This window comes from Mauremys reevesii, linkage group 7 (assembly GCF_016161935.1).
Source record: "Mauremys reevesii isolate NIE-2019 linkage group 7, ASM1616193v1, whole genome shotgun sequence".
Lineage (NCBI taxonomy): Eukaryota > Metazoa > Chordata > Testudines > Geoemydidae > Mauremys > Mauremys reevesii.
In genome coordinates, this window is record NC_052629.1 from 58,278,228 (window position 1) to 58,295,081 (window position 16,854).

The window sequence follows — 16,854 nt, forward strand, 5'->3', positions numbered from 1 at the left end:
AAATATCAACCACCCATCTAAACAAAACAAAACCCTTCAAGACAGAATCTGCCTCTGAGCCTCTCAGTGCCTTTTGTGTTGTGACTAATTAGATTGTAAGCTCTTTGAAGCAATTCTTCCACTGTGTCTTGTACAGCACTAGGCAGTCTGTACTAAACTAGCAATAACAATAGTTTTGAGGCAGCTGCTCTTGATCCCACGAAATCACAGCAGAAATCTATGAGCTAACAATGACTAGTAGAACTAGTTACTAGTTCGGATCAGAGTCAATCTTGGGGAAACCTATCTTTTATTTATTAATTATTATTATTATTATATAAAGGCAGCTCCATTAGTCTTGCAACAAGACTTTAAAATTCCGACTAATTCTTTAACATTAAAGTCCATCCTAGAACAAACATATTATGATAATGTCTCTGCTTCTTCTGTACTTAGCTCCACTTCTTGCTATATAAAAGATTACCTTTCAGTCTTTAACAATGTTAGCATGCTTGCCAATGCACTGCTTTACGACATACCTCGATGACAACCGCATGTGGAAATACTGGATACATAACTCCTCACCTGTTGTTCTGGTACAATTGTCCAGACAGAGTACATTAGCATCTGTGCCACATGTATAATTTCACAACAGGTGATAAACAAGATTTTACAGTGAAAAGTTAAATGGAATATTTAAAAGCACAGGGTAAAACTTTAATGTGTGTGAGACTCAGGAGCCTAAAACATTTTGACTCAACGTTTTTCAATGAAATTTTTATCCTCAGTCATGAAATAGGAATCTGAAAATACTGTTTTTTTCCACACAAGGACTGAAGTTCATAATTTCTACAGTCAGTGGAAAAAATCAGTTTTATAATCAACAAATAGCATTTATTTAAAACAAAAATTTTCCATTAAAAATTTCATTTCTTTCAACATTTCCCAGTTTTAGTTTGAAAAACTTCAAACTGAATTTTTTTTAGTTTTTCATTGAAAAACAGAAACATTCCATTGAACATTTTGAAAAAAAGACTATTTTATTTCTTTCAAAAATGTTCACAGAAAATACTGGCCCTCTCTTGTTCTCACTTTTCCTCCCACAAAAATCCCATAACACATTAGAGTTACTTTTAAATTAACATATAAACTGGGTTTGGTTTTGTTTGTTTTAAAAAGAAACTTCAAATTTACAAAACAGCTGCCAATTAGCCAAACCTTAATTTTGTAAATTTATTTAGGAAAAAAATTAACATGAGCAAATGAGAATATTTCAGTGTTACAACAGAATATATGTGTCTAGCAATTGTCAAATAATTTGATTTTTAAATACAAAATAACCACATGAACACCTAATATACAGGTTTCATCTGAATACATATTTATTAGATAAATATTAGGTTGTCACATCATCTAACTACATACAGTTTTGCAAGACTAAAAATCACAATTATTTTTTCTGACCAGTTTAAAGTATGAAATGATTGCATTGTACTGTACATACAATGTATAAACAAAGACAATGGCCATTTTTGCATGTTACTTCAGATTGTACTTTTTTTTTTTAATTCTCCTCTGATCATGATATCAAAAATTGTACAAAGTATGAATTTGGTTACAATTTTTTTAAATCCCCTTATTTTCTTCATTATTTCTGTAGCACCCTAAAAATACACAGGTGATAGACTAGTACACTTAAGCTAATTATTACATGTAGGTAAAACAAAAACAAAACAAAAAATTCTTTCCACAAAGGGTCAGAGTATATTACAGAAGTGAAAGTGAAACAAATGCTGAGACTTCACAAACGCTAACAAACAGGATTCATTTTCCACATAAGATGGCGCTTCAAGCTTTTTTTTCCTGCAAAATAAAAACAATGCACATTCCAAGGAAAATGAATGCGTTTCTGTTAACATGTCTCTATTCATCATTTACATATGTACAGATGTCCCTTGAGTCTCCACTGCAGACATCGGTGTGTATCTGTCAGTCCTATAATAACGTCTTGGCAGACTGTAGATCGTTGTGGGTTCTTTCCCAGATGAGCTTCCATAAGGAAACAATTTTTAAAAACCTAAAGCAGATTAAAACACTACTGGGAATTTGATATAATAATTAAGCTTTAAAGGAAAAATAACAGTGATTATCCTATTTGGTAGATCTTTCCCTACATTTTAACATTATGGCAGTGAACAGATTAAAATTATCCATATTTTCATTTAGAATTTTTTTCATACTGAATCTATTGTACAGTACCTGATGTCAGCTGATGAACAGTCTTGAAACTGTCTCAAATTTCTGACAGTTTGACGATGGCTAAAAATCCTAGTGTCACTTTTGCTTAGGAACCAAGTGTTTCTGCAGGCTTAAAATATCCATTTAATTCTCTGTTATTAATGTATGAAGTAGAAAACCACCCCAACCACATTGCCATTCTCTGTGGGATTTTCTGTTTATGTTTCCCAACAGATACCTCTACACGATACAGTTAGATGACTACCAATTAGCAATAGATTGATTCTTAACATATCTGGTTTGAAAAGCGTAGACTCATTTTAATAGACAAATCATTTCAGGTGGCTAATTTAGCCAGCTGCTCGAGCAATAATAGGGTAGAGCAATTAAATAATCATTAACAGAATCAATTACAGAATCCGAGCAACCAATTCCAACTCAGAGTGAGAAGTGTTCTTTATTCCAAGATCTATGACTAAAACCCCCCAAATACCTAAAGGCAATACAAAGTCAGTTTATCATTATCTGCCCATGCAAATGACTTCAACACCTACATAAATGATGCAGCAAAAATACAGGGGGAAAACTACTACAGTAAAACCGGCTACAAAACACATTGGTAACTGAAGGATGGTCTTTCCTACTAATTGCGTGAGAGTGGCACTACGCCACAACCACGTCACCATGTATTATACCAAGATATCTTTAACATTCTGCAGAGATCCTCTACAGCTGGTCAAGTCTAGAGAAGAAAAAGACAGTTCTAAGCAGAATAAAACATACTGTAATGTTTCCCTGCCCCACCCACCAACACCCTTATGTGTTAGACAGCTCCAGTCTCAAAGGCTGGAGGAACAGAAGAGTGATGTACATATTGTATCTTATATACTTGCTGCTTGCCTTAATGCATGTTTACTTGTTTTCAGGGCTGGCTTTAGGGGTTCTGCTGATATAGGCAAAATGTCTGCCACTAACCAGCCCCTAATCACCCACACAGTCAATGAAGATTATTATTATTCAGTTTGCATGACAGAGCTGGAACCTGATTGCCCAGGTACTGCCTGATGTATCAATTCATTTGAGAAATGGATATGAAAGTTGGACTAATTTATCAAAGAAAAAAATGCTCCCTCATTCTGTTAAAGAACCCTACTTTTTTTTTTTTAAAGGACCCATTTTTTTTCCAGACAAGGTATTTAAAAACACCAGCAAAAGGATAACCAGATGATGAAAATGTTGAATATTATCAAAGACGATACTAAAATATTCACAAAGATATTTACAATAGCAATTCTTAAAATAATTGATTTTGCATAATGAACAGCGCCTTTTAAAAAAACATAAAACAGGAAAAATATAAGTGTGGGAACACCTCTACATAAAATGTTTGACAAATTCAATACGCCTATTGGAAAATAAAAGAACTAAACCGCCATTTCCTTTAATATCTACAGCAAGGTGCTGCGGACTAGCATATATATATATAACGATGCATGTACAGCAGTAGTGGGAAATGTTAACAAAAATATGCAAAGAATTTACAAATATTGACTTTGGTGAGGAAAGCAAATCCAGAACTGTAAGCACGTGTCATGCCATTTACAGCATTGCAAACTAAAAGGGAAATGGGGGAGGAGGGATTACATATTCAAACAGACAAAAAAAATCCTAACAAAATTCCATCTGGCACTTAAGTTTAAAACATATTGTTCAGAACAACTAAGGGACTATTTGACGGGATGTGGGATGGGGTGGTGGTGGTGGTCAAATTTGCTTTTGTAATAAAGAAAGCAATAACTGTACAGTGGGCAAAAGCTGAAATGTCGCACCACGAGGGCAAAGTTGGCACACATGCACTTTTTACACAGCTACTGTACATAATTTATGAGAGCGCGAGAGCGCACAAAAATGGGCACTAAAGCAATAGGAAGCTCATGCAGGAGAAGCAACCACACGAGAAGCACAGATTACAAGGGCAAGACAGTGATTGTGGCAGCAGGGTCTGTTGAGGGCAGTAGTAACCTACCAACAATTACTTATTCTCCCCATGCCCATCCTTCTTGAAAAATAAAACATCCTGGGCTGCTAAAGAGTTAAAAAAAAAGGGCGGAAAAAGGCTTAATTATGTGTAACAGTCTTGTAAACAAAACACAAAGCAAAACAAAAGAGAAGCTCTAAGGTGTCTGTCCAATTTCAATGCTCCTTTCAAGCTCTTAAAAAATAAAAACAAAAATGCCAAGAGTGATGTTACTCTCCTCATCCGGCAGTGAGCTCTTCCCTGCCTTCATCCAGCTTGTCCTGCTAGGTATTGTGCAGTACAGAGGATCTAATGACACAGAGACGGAACACACTGAAGGCTCTGGGAGAGAGAAAACTTTTTACACTCCCTCCCCGCTCTTTTTCTGCTTTGTATGGATATATGGGATAAAAATAATCATGTCAACAATTGGATAACGACACAGTCACAAATGGTAGTGATTTGAAACCAACCCCCCCACACCAAAAACCCCAAAACAAATTTAAAGGTTTTTTTTCTGAGTCTGTGTGTCTGAGCAGAGGGATCCCTTGCAAACAGGTGTTGCAGATTCCTACGCTTTATAAACACAAACACACACTGTCTGCCGTCTGGAGATTCTCAGGGCTCCTCTACTGAAGACAAACATTAGTTATGCAGATGTCTCTCTTTGATGCATTTCTTTCCGACTTTTGATTTTTATTGTATTATTTGTGCTTTTTGGTGATTTAGATGTTTGTTTGCTTTCCTTTATGTGTGTGGCCAATACAATTTGTCCAACACAAATCTGCAGTTGAGGGGGGAAAGAGGGAAAGCCGGGGAAGGGTATCAAAAAAATGGAAGAACACTCATTGGAAGGACATTCTGAGACCGGTCAATTAGGACAGTTCCATTCTTTTGCCTTTTGTTTCCTTGCCAAGATTGGTTCTTGCCAGTACACTTCACACTATGTGTATCACAGAACTCTCTCGCTATAGGATTAACAATGAATGGGGTTTCCATTAGCTGCACTATTGTCTATGCTTCGTTGTGACAGGTAGCAGCACTCTACGAGATCACTGCATTTCTTTCTTTTTTCCCCCTTGCCTTGCTTTCACAGTCAGTGACGCTGACAAAACCAGTTCTGAGATGAAGAAAGCAGGGAGTGCACCATTCGATTGAGTCTGAGTTTGTTGTTTTTTTCTGTGGAAAGGGAGTGTGAAGATTCCTCTTTGTGCAGCTACCCACGTGTGGACAAGTGAGGGAGTGGGGAAAATACATAGGGTTTCAGTTGTTCTCAAAGAGAGAGAGAAGGTCGTCATTGCTATTGCTTGGCAGGTCGGGAGGATCCAGGTACGAAAGCAGCTCATCTGGATTTGTGAGTTCTGGAAGCAGCTACAAAAATATAAAGTTAAAAGGAAAATTAAAGGTAATGGAAACAGATTGGCAGAACGAGGGATTAAAAACTGCACATACTTGGAAACTGACTGTAATGTATCTACATCAGAACAAATCCAAAGCATAAACAAGACAAATTAAGATGGTGTAATATCAAGATTTTTTGGCCACTTCATAGAGTATAAGGCTAGAAGGAACCACTGTGATCATTTAGTCTGAACTCTTGACTGGGGAAGTCTATATAACCCACTTTTGGCATGAGAATTTCAGTCATCCCAGTATTGTGGCAATTACAGTCTCAAGGCCAACATCCTTAACATGAATTCCTTTTGTGTAGGGCAAAGTGAGTTTATTCTGTGGGTTACAATTTATTCCCTGGCTGATGTATTTGCAAAGGTTTTTCTTGCCCATGTATATGACTTCCTCATAGGGAGCACTCATAAAAGTTATACACAAATACATACTCTAAATATGCACTAAGTTTGATCAACAATTATCTCTCAGCTTTAAGTAGGCAAAGTAGGATTATACATATCTGCATGGAAAGGTGAATCGGCAGCAGTATCTTATGGGTGACCCAATCTGGGCATGTGTGACTCAGAGGCACTATACCCATGTCTGACAGCAGAGTGCACTCACTACAGCTTTTGAAGAATAACTGCAGAAATATTTTGAGATATATTCCCACTGACATAATGCTTCAAACAGGGAAAATTTCTTCTTCAAAATTCCATTCAGATCCCTTTTTGGTCTGACATATACACAGGAATTCTAACTATTCAGTTTCACAACCAATGATATTTTACAGTTTATTCTGCTCCTAACAGTTTCTTGGTAAAAAGCAAAAATGACAAATTTAAACTGTGGCAGTGAAAAGGACTTTTTACATTCAAAATTCTTTTAGTGCCAAGATAAAAAATATGGATTACTTCAACAAATGAAATAGCAGCTCAGATGCACACTTTTAGTTGCTATGTGTTTATCCAATGCTGCAAAACTAAAAGCTGGACTTTAATATATTACACTTTATATATTAATATTACACTAATATATTTTTAGTATTCTTATGCAAATACAGTTTTCATTCCCTAACTTTAAAACAGGCAAATTTATCTTGCAATATTTTAAAAATGAAATGTAAACATAATCTCTAAGTTTTATGAGAAACACAAAGATTGTACTTTTTGTATTTGCTTTTTAAAAGTATGATTGCGATGATTAAAAAAGTTGCGTCTCCCAGAGGAAAAAATTGTTATTGTTCTTAACAATATCTACCTTCTATTCAGGAACATGCTTTAAATGTAAAAAAAGCATTGTCACCACAAAGACTACTGGGCAATGAATGACATGCAGCCCTTCCATACATGAGTATAATTTGTATTACAGTTCTGTATAGAGGGCCCTGTTCAGAACTGCGGCCTCGCCATGCAAAGCACTGTACAGAGTATAAGACCTTACAGTTAATTAATGATAAAGAATTAACGTAATGTTATTGAGGCTCACTGTATGCATTTTTTGGATGGATGGATTTAAACAATCTCTCTCTCCACTATCCCGCAAGCCATACTTTTCCAAGTTTGGGGGGTGCATTTAAAATAAAGAAGCACTTGTAAAAGATTAGGGAGTCGTTAGTATGTGGCTGAAACTAAGCAGATATATCTGTGTGGCCCTCCATGAATTATTGTGTAAATATAATTTGTTTAGTTATTTGTGCCAGTTATTAGGTATCTTGGCATACTGTCTGAGCTTGTAAAAAGACGACTTCTGAAAACTAGAGTGTCTTGAATTGCTGTATAAACACAAGAACAGATCTACATCTATATCTGGATAATGTGGATCTTTGTACAGAAGAGAAATTCTCATGTTATGGGAATCATCATACTGAGCTACACTGAAGCCACCCAACAGTGAGTACACCATGCTAGATTACTAGCCATTGCACATTTTGAAGTTATCTTTTAGTTCACTGATAACACTGCATGGCATTTTTATCCAATCATTACTTCATAACATGTTCATTGAAGACTAAAGTCATCACCTAATGAATTTCTACCTATGTTTCAAGGAACTCCTACTGAACATTCTGCAGTATTGGTCTCATTACCTAGGTAAAGCAATCTTAGGGCCTCTTCAAGAATCCAAAATGATTCTATCGGTGATAACCATCTCTATCTATCCCGATTTCTATACTGTGATTATCCCCAAAGAATGAGTGCCTCAACCAAAAGAGCATTCTCTACGTTACCTAAACATTTGTATGAGAAGGAGCCTAGTTGTTTATGCGACTATTAACACTATTTGAATGTGGTCTTTAATGGCTTTGTTCAGTAGCTGCCCCTCAAAGTGCATCCCCCAATGGCTTCAGTGAGCTTGCTATGAATGGCAGCAGAATCTGGCTCACAGTAAGTCCATGTCTATACTAGCACTTACGTGGGCAAAACTTTTGTCGCTCAGGGTGTGAAAAAACACCCCCCAGAGCGACATACATTTTGTCAGCATTTAAGTGCTCATGTGTACAGCACTATGTCGGCAGGAGACGCACTCCCAGTGACATAGCTACCGCCGCTTGTTGAGCTGGTTTTATTATGTCAATGACAGAGCTCCCTCCCGTTGGCATAATGTGGCTACAGGAGCGCTCTTACAGGAGCACCCGTATCAGTACAGCTGTGCCGCCGTAAACTTGTAAGTGTAGACATGGCCTTTGAGCCTTACCTGCCTAAAACTTTCATAGTTATTGAAGGAGGAATGACCAGAATGACTTGGGTCATCCTGTTTCCCCTACTTCCACCCTTCCTCCTTTTGTATGGCTATTTAAAGACACGGTGCTGTTCTGTGACAGAGAACATTTAAAAGCATGAGCAATAAATACATGTGCAAGACTGCAGCACAAGAGTAAGCACTTCTTTGGAAGTTATAATCACACCATGTATTGAGTTCACAACAGAGGTTGAAAATATGAGGACAGGAGCAAGATATTCAAAACCAAACCAAACCAAACCCTAGCATTAAGAAATGTATGTTTGAAGAAGTGCTTGGCTGACCAAAAGGATTCCTGGAGACAGATAAACTAACTCCTTAACCTTGTTTGAAAGAGAGGATTACGGTTTGCCTTAAAACAGGATACAGAAGTAACTCAGGATTCAGTCATGAGCTGCCTTAAGCAACCAAACAGGGAAGTAAAGGGACAAAAGGCATTCTCTTAGTTTGCTCCCCTACAGTGGAACCCTCAGGGCTGGGCAGTGCATGGTGAGGGAGAGCAGCCATTGCAGGGCTGCTACTGCACAGGTGGGTGTGGGTGGAGACAAGCTTCCACCCAGACACCAGTTAGCATGGAAAGGGATGGTAAATGATGCCAGGCTGGAGCAGATTACTATGTCCTAGGAGCAAGAGGGGAAGCAGGCTCTGAACTGTGACTTTCTCAGTACAATTCAGTCCATGCATCTGGGGCAGGGCAACTGTGCTCTGCCCCTTACTCAGGGCCTATGGTAAGTTCAGGATTTAGCCCTTAATAATGCAGGCTCACCAGTCCAAAGAAGAAAAACAAATCAGATGCTTAAATGATCTATTGTCTTGGCCCCATGGAAACACCGTCACTAGAGAGAAGATATGGCTTGCGTGTCATGAAGCTGCTTACAACAGAAAGGTTTTCTCAGCAAGCCAAGAGTGCCTATCATCTCAGCTTCAGTGATTACGTTCATGTAACAATGCATGAAACGATGACATGTGCTGTGAAAGCTGTTTCCCCTTCCCTCTCCCTGCCCTCCCCCGCCATCTCTCAGAAATGTAAAGCACATTCCAAGGCAGGCAGATGATAGTATGACACAAACTTACATCCAGTGAGGGCTCCGGCATGTCAGATGCTCCCTGTCCACCAGCCTGACCTTCTAAGGCTGAGGAGGGATTAAAAGTCAGGTCACTGTGTGGATGGTTGCTAGAAGCGGCCTGTGGTGGCTGCCGGGACTGCTGGGTAGGAGGACCACTGTGATGTAATGGCTGCCCTGACTGGCTGCTGGGGTGAGGTACGTGCAAACCTTGCTGCATGGAACTATGGGATTGATCAGTGCTGCCAGGATGAGGGATCTGCGAAGGAGGAAAAAAGCAGGAAAAGAAAGTGAGGCCACAAGGTACAGTGCTCAAGGTGTTTGAAGAAAATGAAATTCCGCAACTGAATGTTAAAATAAAACAATAAAAAAAAGGCCATCAGAAAAGAGAATCCCATGTCCCAATATCAGAGGAAATGTTTGTCTCTTTAAAGGTTTTCCACAAAGGGGGGAGAGCACTGAATTTGTGCTATTTATTTGCTTCTTCATGATGGGTAAACAAAGCCTTAAATGTGAGAAAAGAGCAGGGTAGGAAGGTTCTGCTTATTTCTTTGCATTAATAATCCAGATATGGTTGACCCTGTTTTTTCTGGAAGGGTCTATAGATGACTGGTGAAATAGTAGGAGGGTGACATCAAAGAAGCTAGTCAAGGGAAACCTGCTTAACTGAGAAGACAAGAGATCGTTATTCTGACTATTTTGGTTAAGAAGGCAATATTAACAACACTCTATTCCATTCTGGTTATTACTTAATTAAAAACACCTGGCAGAAAATCTTTCTTTGTCAGTGACCTCTGTCCTTCAGTTAAAGGCTGAGAAAGTTCCCAGTCCACCTCTGAGTCACCCAAGAACTCCTCTTTCAAAATCCAAGAAGGTCAGGACTTGCCAGTCCTGACATTTCTATGTGCAAAAAAATTCCAAACCCCCAAATTAAACAAATATTCAAAACTCTGTTATTGGGGTGATGGGGAATGGTCTTCTGTTCTTCTATTCACATCATAAAGAAGCAATCAAAGGGCACAAGCCCTATTTCCCTCCTTCCTTTCCATGCTACTTTTAATGTTGGAGTGTTCCTGGGACTTCGACCTTGGTGCCATGAGAAAAAAAGTGCATGAATGTTCATGGAACCAATGTGTTCACGTTAATTGGGTAGATGGATAAGCAAATGTGAACTTTTTTGAGGAATGCTACATATTGCCACAAAGTAGAGCTGAAATAAAAGAGCAAATGCAAACAACAGCATGAAAACAATCCAACACAAACCAACAAAAGCCAGCAAAACTCTGTCAGAACTGACCCTTTCACTTCAAAGGGAACTGTCAGGTTATTTAGCTGGAACATTTTAATTTTGGAAAGCAAAAGGGAGCTTTATTATAAAAAGCCTATGGTAATAGAAATATTTTACAACAGTCAACAATATAACTGAAACCAGTCATTTTTATTCAAATATTTGTCTACAATTCTGTATTTTAATTTCCAGTGGGCCTGACTGTCATTTACACAGAGGTCCCTTTACAATACTCTATACTCTGGCTATGTAAATGGTGCTGAAAGTGGATGTAACTGTAATTGAGGTCTCTTTATATTGCCAGAATAGTGCAAAAGAGCCTTAAGCCTTGTCAACACAAAATTCATTACACTGGTATCGTTAAAGTGGGGTAACCCACTCTAGTGTGGGCTTTTGTTATGCCAGTATAGTTATTCCCATACAGGAAGGGGAATAAGCTCTATACTAGTTATAAAGCACCTTTATGCCAGTATAATTGTGTCCACAGTAAGGATTCTACTGGTATAACTAGATCAGTAAAAAATAAAATAAAAAAAAAATCACACCCCTCACTAATGTAGTGATACCAATACAGGCCTTACTGTAAATGAGTGTCAAAGCTAATAACGTTATGAAATGCAAGAGAAATTGGACAGTCAGTGTATATCTAACAAAGTGACTAAAGTCCAGAAGTCGGGAAAAGTAAGCTAGAATTTTTAAAAATATATTTATTTTTAATAATTCACAGTAGTGTTGATAAAATGGGAAAGATTTTTTTAAAAATATAATTATCTTGGACTCCTGTTTAATTTATGTCATTTAAACCCAAAAGGCACAACAGTATGAACATGCTGGAATAATTGCTAGATATTTATAAAACCAATTATTTAAACCAAGAGTCATTCTTATGTTCTCAGATAGACACACTTCAAAGCAGAGAAATATTTTAGGCAATATGTGAACACCACTGTTGACAAATGATATTTCTGGCTAGTCCAATAAATATTTTGGTGCCTGAGCTATTTGCTGGATGGACAATGATCGTTCACAACAACATCGCAGGACAGAGAATCCAAAAAAGCTGCATTATAGACCAATGTCTAACTCTACATTTGAATGTTGTTTATAAGAGGAACTTGTGTCTCAGAAAGACATTGGGGCTTTAAATCCACCTTATTTAGTGTATTATTTACCATAAAACCCCATAAAATCTACCAGTGAAAAAAAGCTCATGAGGATGCAAAAGCAGGATGCAGCATTTCTAAACATCACTCAGACATCTTTAATTTCTTCATGTCCCTATCCTTGTATCTTAAAGACACTAATCCATATTATAAAAATGCTGGATGCACAGTCTAACAAAACTACTTTTGTTTTACAGCATGGCGTGCACACCAAAGACTTCTAAGACCACAAACTTTTCTGGGTTTTTGTACTCCTATAACTTAAGATGGAGATATACACAATCTATCCAATAGCAGTTTATACCAGAAATAGGGATTCAAACCCCTTCTCCAATTTAATGTCACAAAACAGCACTGACCACATTTATAAGACTAACACTAAGTTCCAGGAATCTTGGTGTGAAATATACCTGCTTAGCTATTTTGAAAAATGCTAGCCAAAACCTAATATTACTTTGACCTCAATAGAAAATTGATGGTGGGAAACCGATTAAGATGTAAATTCAGCAGCCCATCTTTGGATCTCACCGCAGAGAGTTACAGTGCCACTAAATGTACGTTATTAATCTGGGTACCATGTTCATACGGAATTCTTCTTCTCCTCTGCTTTTCAGAGCAATAGGCTTGAAATTAGTCTGAAACCACCTTCTCCATAAAACTTATTTGCAACCTCTGAAATGTTATGAAAATATATAAATATGAAGGAATTGCACCTACTATGTTGCAGTCTTATCTTACATCTGAATACAGCCTTTCCCACGATGGAGTACCAAAACACTTTATAATCTGGGGGTTTATTTCTCCCCTCGTAGCCACATGCTGAATTGGGGATTGATTTTCTCTTCTTGCTACATAGGTGGAACACCACTGTTGATAATGATATTTCTGATGATCGAATTCACTGTTACCAGAACTTGTCTATATCTCAACACACTGTGCCTCCATTTCCTGGAGTGATCTACATGGTGTGTGAAGAAGGATCAAGTTTCACTAGCTTCCCCTCTATCCAGGCTACTCTATACAGTCCATTAAGGGATTACTTGCAACTTCCTCTGAAGTATCCAGCATTCATTGGTCAATGTTAGTTAGATACAGGACACTGGGCTAGATGGTCATTGGTATGCAATTTTATATTTCTATATTCTCAGTGAATAGAAGAATAATAAACAAGCTATCTCTACAGAGCTCAAGGTAAACAGCGTACCAAAACTACTCAGTGACCATTTTTTATGTTAATACATCTCTTATCATGCAGTGTGTTACTTAGTTATTTTAATGTATTGATGTCCAGTTCTGTCTGAGTCTGTGCAATGGAATGCAGTTACTGAAAAGCTGTGGGTTTAAAGTAATCTTTCCTGAATGCTTGCTATAGTCAAGCCAAGATTTATAATTTTAAGGGAGGGAAGAGAAAGAAAGACAAAGGGATAATAATGGATACTTTATAATACTCAAATAGCTAAATTAGAATCCTAACGTAACCTCTTCTACGGGAAATATCTGAAGATTTAGGGAAAGATTCTCTAATCCAAGCTGATTTCCTTGTGCTATTCAGGCAGCACAAGGGAGATGGAAACTGGCCATAACTTGTCAGCTGAGAATCCCCCTCAAGTGCAGGAAGGAACTATCAGCTGACATAAACCATTTGGAGCCTACTTTAGTTCCATCTCCACTCCACTAGCATAGAGTGCACGTCCCATGGTGGGGAGGAAGCGAAACAAAGCAAAGCTCTGTTCGATCAGTTACCAACTAGTATGAGTAACTAGCTCGCAAACTGACCACAGAATCAAGGAGCTGTAAATAGCTCCATAATTGCCCCTTCAGTCTCCTTCACCAAGTGAAGCCCAGAGACTGGAGAGAATTTTGCCCTTCATATTTTGTCTTAGTTTACCGAAGGCCACACAGCTCCTCAAGCTCTGCATTCTAATATCAAGCCACTTGCCTTTTGAATCTTCTGCCACTTGTCATGTGAAATGTCACTGGGCCAACCAGAGGAGCAGTGACATTGCTTAACTCTGATGAAGTCAATCTGCACTGGCTGGCTTAGGACTCTTGTTTGAAGTGTTTCATAGCTGAAGGCAAAGCAGAAGTCCCTGCAGCCTTTATATTAAGGGGATAGTTGCTTTGCATGGATAGTTCTTGCTGGTAGCAAATCCTCACTATATTATATTTTAGGGCTATTTCAGTTGGCTCTGATACAGGTAGTCTGGATGGTTCAACAAGCTGATTTCCCAAGGCTTGTACGTATGCCTTGCACTATTGCTTATTAACCTACAATTCACAAAGTTGCTATGGTTTCTTGACTTTTCCTCTGCCGCCAGCCTTCTGTTCACTGGGGCACTTGGACCTGTTCTAAGTTCCCTTTTCTCTGCTCCCTTTATTACCGTCTTCCTAATTCCCCACCACTCTCTTTCAGGAAAACCTGCTGCCATCTAGAAGAGACCTGTCCTAAGATGCTTCCACCACATGTCCACCAACACGGCACATCTGACATGTCATGTTTTGCATTCTTCCTCTGCATGTAACACACTGCCAGACAATATACAGCCCCTACCCTGTTACTTAAACAGAGGGGGATATATATATACACAATTAAATTGTACTGCTCTAGTTAAAACAGATGATTAGCCAAGCCTAAAAGCTAAGTGTTGCTGTTAGGTTTTATACTGCTGCTGTTGCTGCAGTGCTGTATTTTCTGGATATAAAGTTCCATACATGAAATAGTCACAATCCAGTGTTCTGAAATGAACAAACTCTGTTCCTAACCTGCAGTCTTGTGTCTCCATCTGAGATCTGAACATCCTCTGTTTTTTTCTCTCCTCAACAACTGATGTCCTTTCAGAGCAGAGTTGGCATCTATCCTTGAAATCCACAGGTCTACCTCTCCTCATCCAAGGTACTCTCCTATGTCCTGCCAGACCAGTTTATAGGCTGTTTACCTCCCTCCCCCTCAGTTTACCTTGGGAAGGATACAATGTCACAATACTGTGATGCAAAATTCTCTCCCAAAGGACAAAGGCAGACAAGATAGCACCCATGCGTTGAAGCTAGTCAGTGCCATGCTTTAACAGGCTCTCTGTTGAGTATGAGTATTTACAGACCCTGCTGCCTAGGGAATGAAACACTGGGAATGAAATCTATGTTTGCCATGTGCTAGCACAAACCACTGCGACTAACATACTGGACCAGGCTACCTCTTTCAGATAGACAAGGTAAAGTGACAACTCAAAAAGCTCAGAACTGCTGCTTCACAGGCCCCAACCCAGACTCTAAACGTGGCACTTCTGACTCGATTACCAGGACATATCTTTTTTAAGGATTGACAAGGGGGAATCCACTAAGAGCTATGAACAGCTCCCAGTCTGATACAGATTCCTCTAGTGCTGCAAGACCCCGACCCTGCATAAGGAAAAACAGAAAGATCTGGTGTAAGGTTACTTACTGATTCTTGCATGGGGTGACTGAGGGGTTTGTCAAGAGCTGCCATACTGCTCGGCATGTCTGGAGGGTGAGACAGCTGTGGCCCATGCATGAAGTCATTCATAGAAGTTCCACCAGGATTCCCATGAGGGAAATCAAAATTGCCATGACCTTGGTAACTGTTGCCTAAAAAAAGCCAAAAAAGAGTTACCGTGAAAGAGACTCTTAGCTTTCTCACACTGCTCCCTCAACAGTGCAATTCACACTGCACAGCACTGCAATGCAGTGATTTGGACTCTTACTGTGGAATTTTGTTCTGTGTACTAGAGCAAAGTAGAGGAAGAGAAACAAATACCAAACCAGTCTCTTATATGTCGTCTTCCACAGAAAGGTAACCATTCACCGATTGATACCACATAGTTCCTATTCTATGAATAAGGGGAAACTGGAGCAGCTCAGATACATTCATGTAGTAACTTGGCAAATGCTGGTATTTTAAATGGCAACCACTTCAATTTAGCACATTCATTTAAGAAAGGAGAAAAACAATACGCAGTAGTGAAGACATAAAATCCTGGAGGATATTCCACTTCTGGGGACATGGGTTCAAATTTGACTGATGTCCTACATCCAAAAGTGTGTGGTGGTCTTTGTTCCTAAAGATTATCGTCTAACTAGGATTACACGCTTGTTACAGTTCATCAGGAGGCTTATTGGCAGAACTGCGTAAGGAAGTTACTGCAGTGCGTGCTCACAGCTGGCATCTATTTTACTGCCCCTTCTTTAGAGTAAACATATAGCTTCCTTTAAGATTAATACAGAAGAGGCCTCAATGCTTTGGCTCAAGCCTGTGCTATCATGCTCCTTGTTTTCACAAAACCTAATAAAATTCACTCAGTGATTTGGAAAATGGAACATTAATGATCTACTGTTTAAGGCATTTATTCTTTTAATTTGCAGTGTTACAATCTGACTGCGGCCAACATTTTAAAACACGAAGTGCACATTCTGAATGGAAGATTAATGAATTTCCAAAACTAAACTGAGGTTGGTTTGAGTCTGAGTTCCTTGAAGCACAAAAGTTCCAGGGGTTTTCAAAATAAATGTTTTGGTTTTATCCCTCACTCACCTAGTTTTAAATGAAGTTAGAGCTGGTGTGGGATGGGGAATTGCCATATCTAGAGAATAAAATCCTCTGTTTGTCTGCAGATAAGGTACTGTATGGTCAGGACCAGTGCGTTTTGCTCCATTCTATTCCAGCCACTGTGCTCCAACTTCCTTCTGAACTGATCCTCTATAGGTGTACAGATAAGTTCACCCTCCATAGCCTTTTCTATCCTGGGTGTCTCTGTTAAGACTTCCAACTGGGCTGCCAACCCTGGTGGTTTACTTGATATGAACAGTAGAAACTGAACTAAAGCTACCAAGCAATCACATAAGCCAGGAATGGGATCATATTGAGCTCTGAAATAATACAACGGCTTTGGAGCTTGTTTTCAGTTTGTCAGCTGAAGTAGAGCAGCTTTAAACGTTCAAGTCAAGCAGGTAGTTTGACAA

General features: G+C 38.7%; 1 protein-coding gene across 20 annotated transcripts in view; it reads right to left on the bottom strand.

The window, feature by feature from the left end:
* Window positions 1-1,337: 1,337 nt before the first annotated feature.
* Window positions 1,338-16,854, bottom strand: part of ZMIZ1 (zinc finger MIZ-type containing 1) — a 486,685-nt gene continuing 471,168 nt past the window's right edge. For 19 of the 20 annotated variants that reach the window (XM_039547295.1, XM_039547296.1, XM_039547307.1 and 16 more), the window contains 3 exons: window positions 15,320-15,483; window positions 9,440-9,688; window positions 1,338-5,605 (listed from right to left, as the gene is read on the bottom strand). In XM_039547295.1, coding sequence (XP_039403229.1) covers window positions 5,498-5,605; window positions 9,440-9,688; window positions 15,320-15,483 — 521 coding nt within the window. In that variant the 3' untranslated portion in view covers window positions 1,338-5,497. The remainder of the gene's footprint in view (window positions 5,606-9,439; window positions 9,689-15,319; window positions 15,484-16,854) is intronic. The other variant, XM_039547309.1, reaches the window with a different exon arrangement.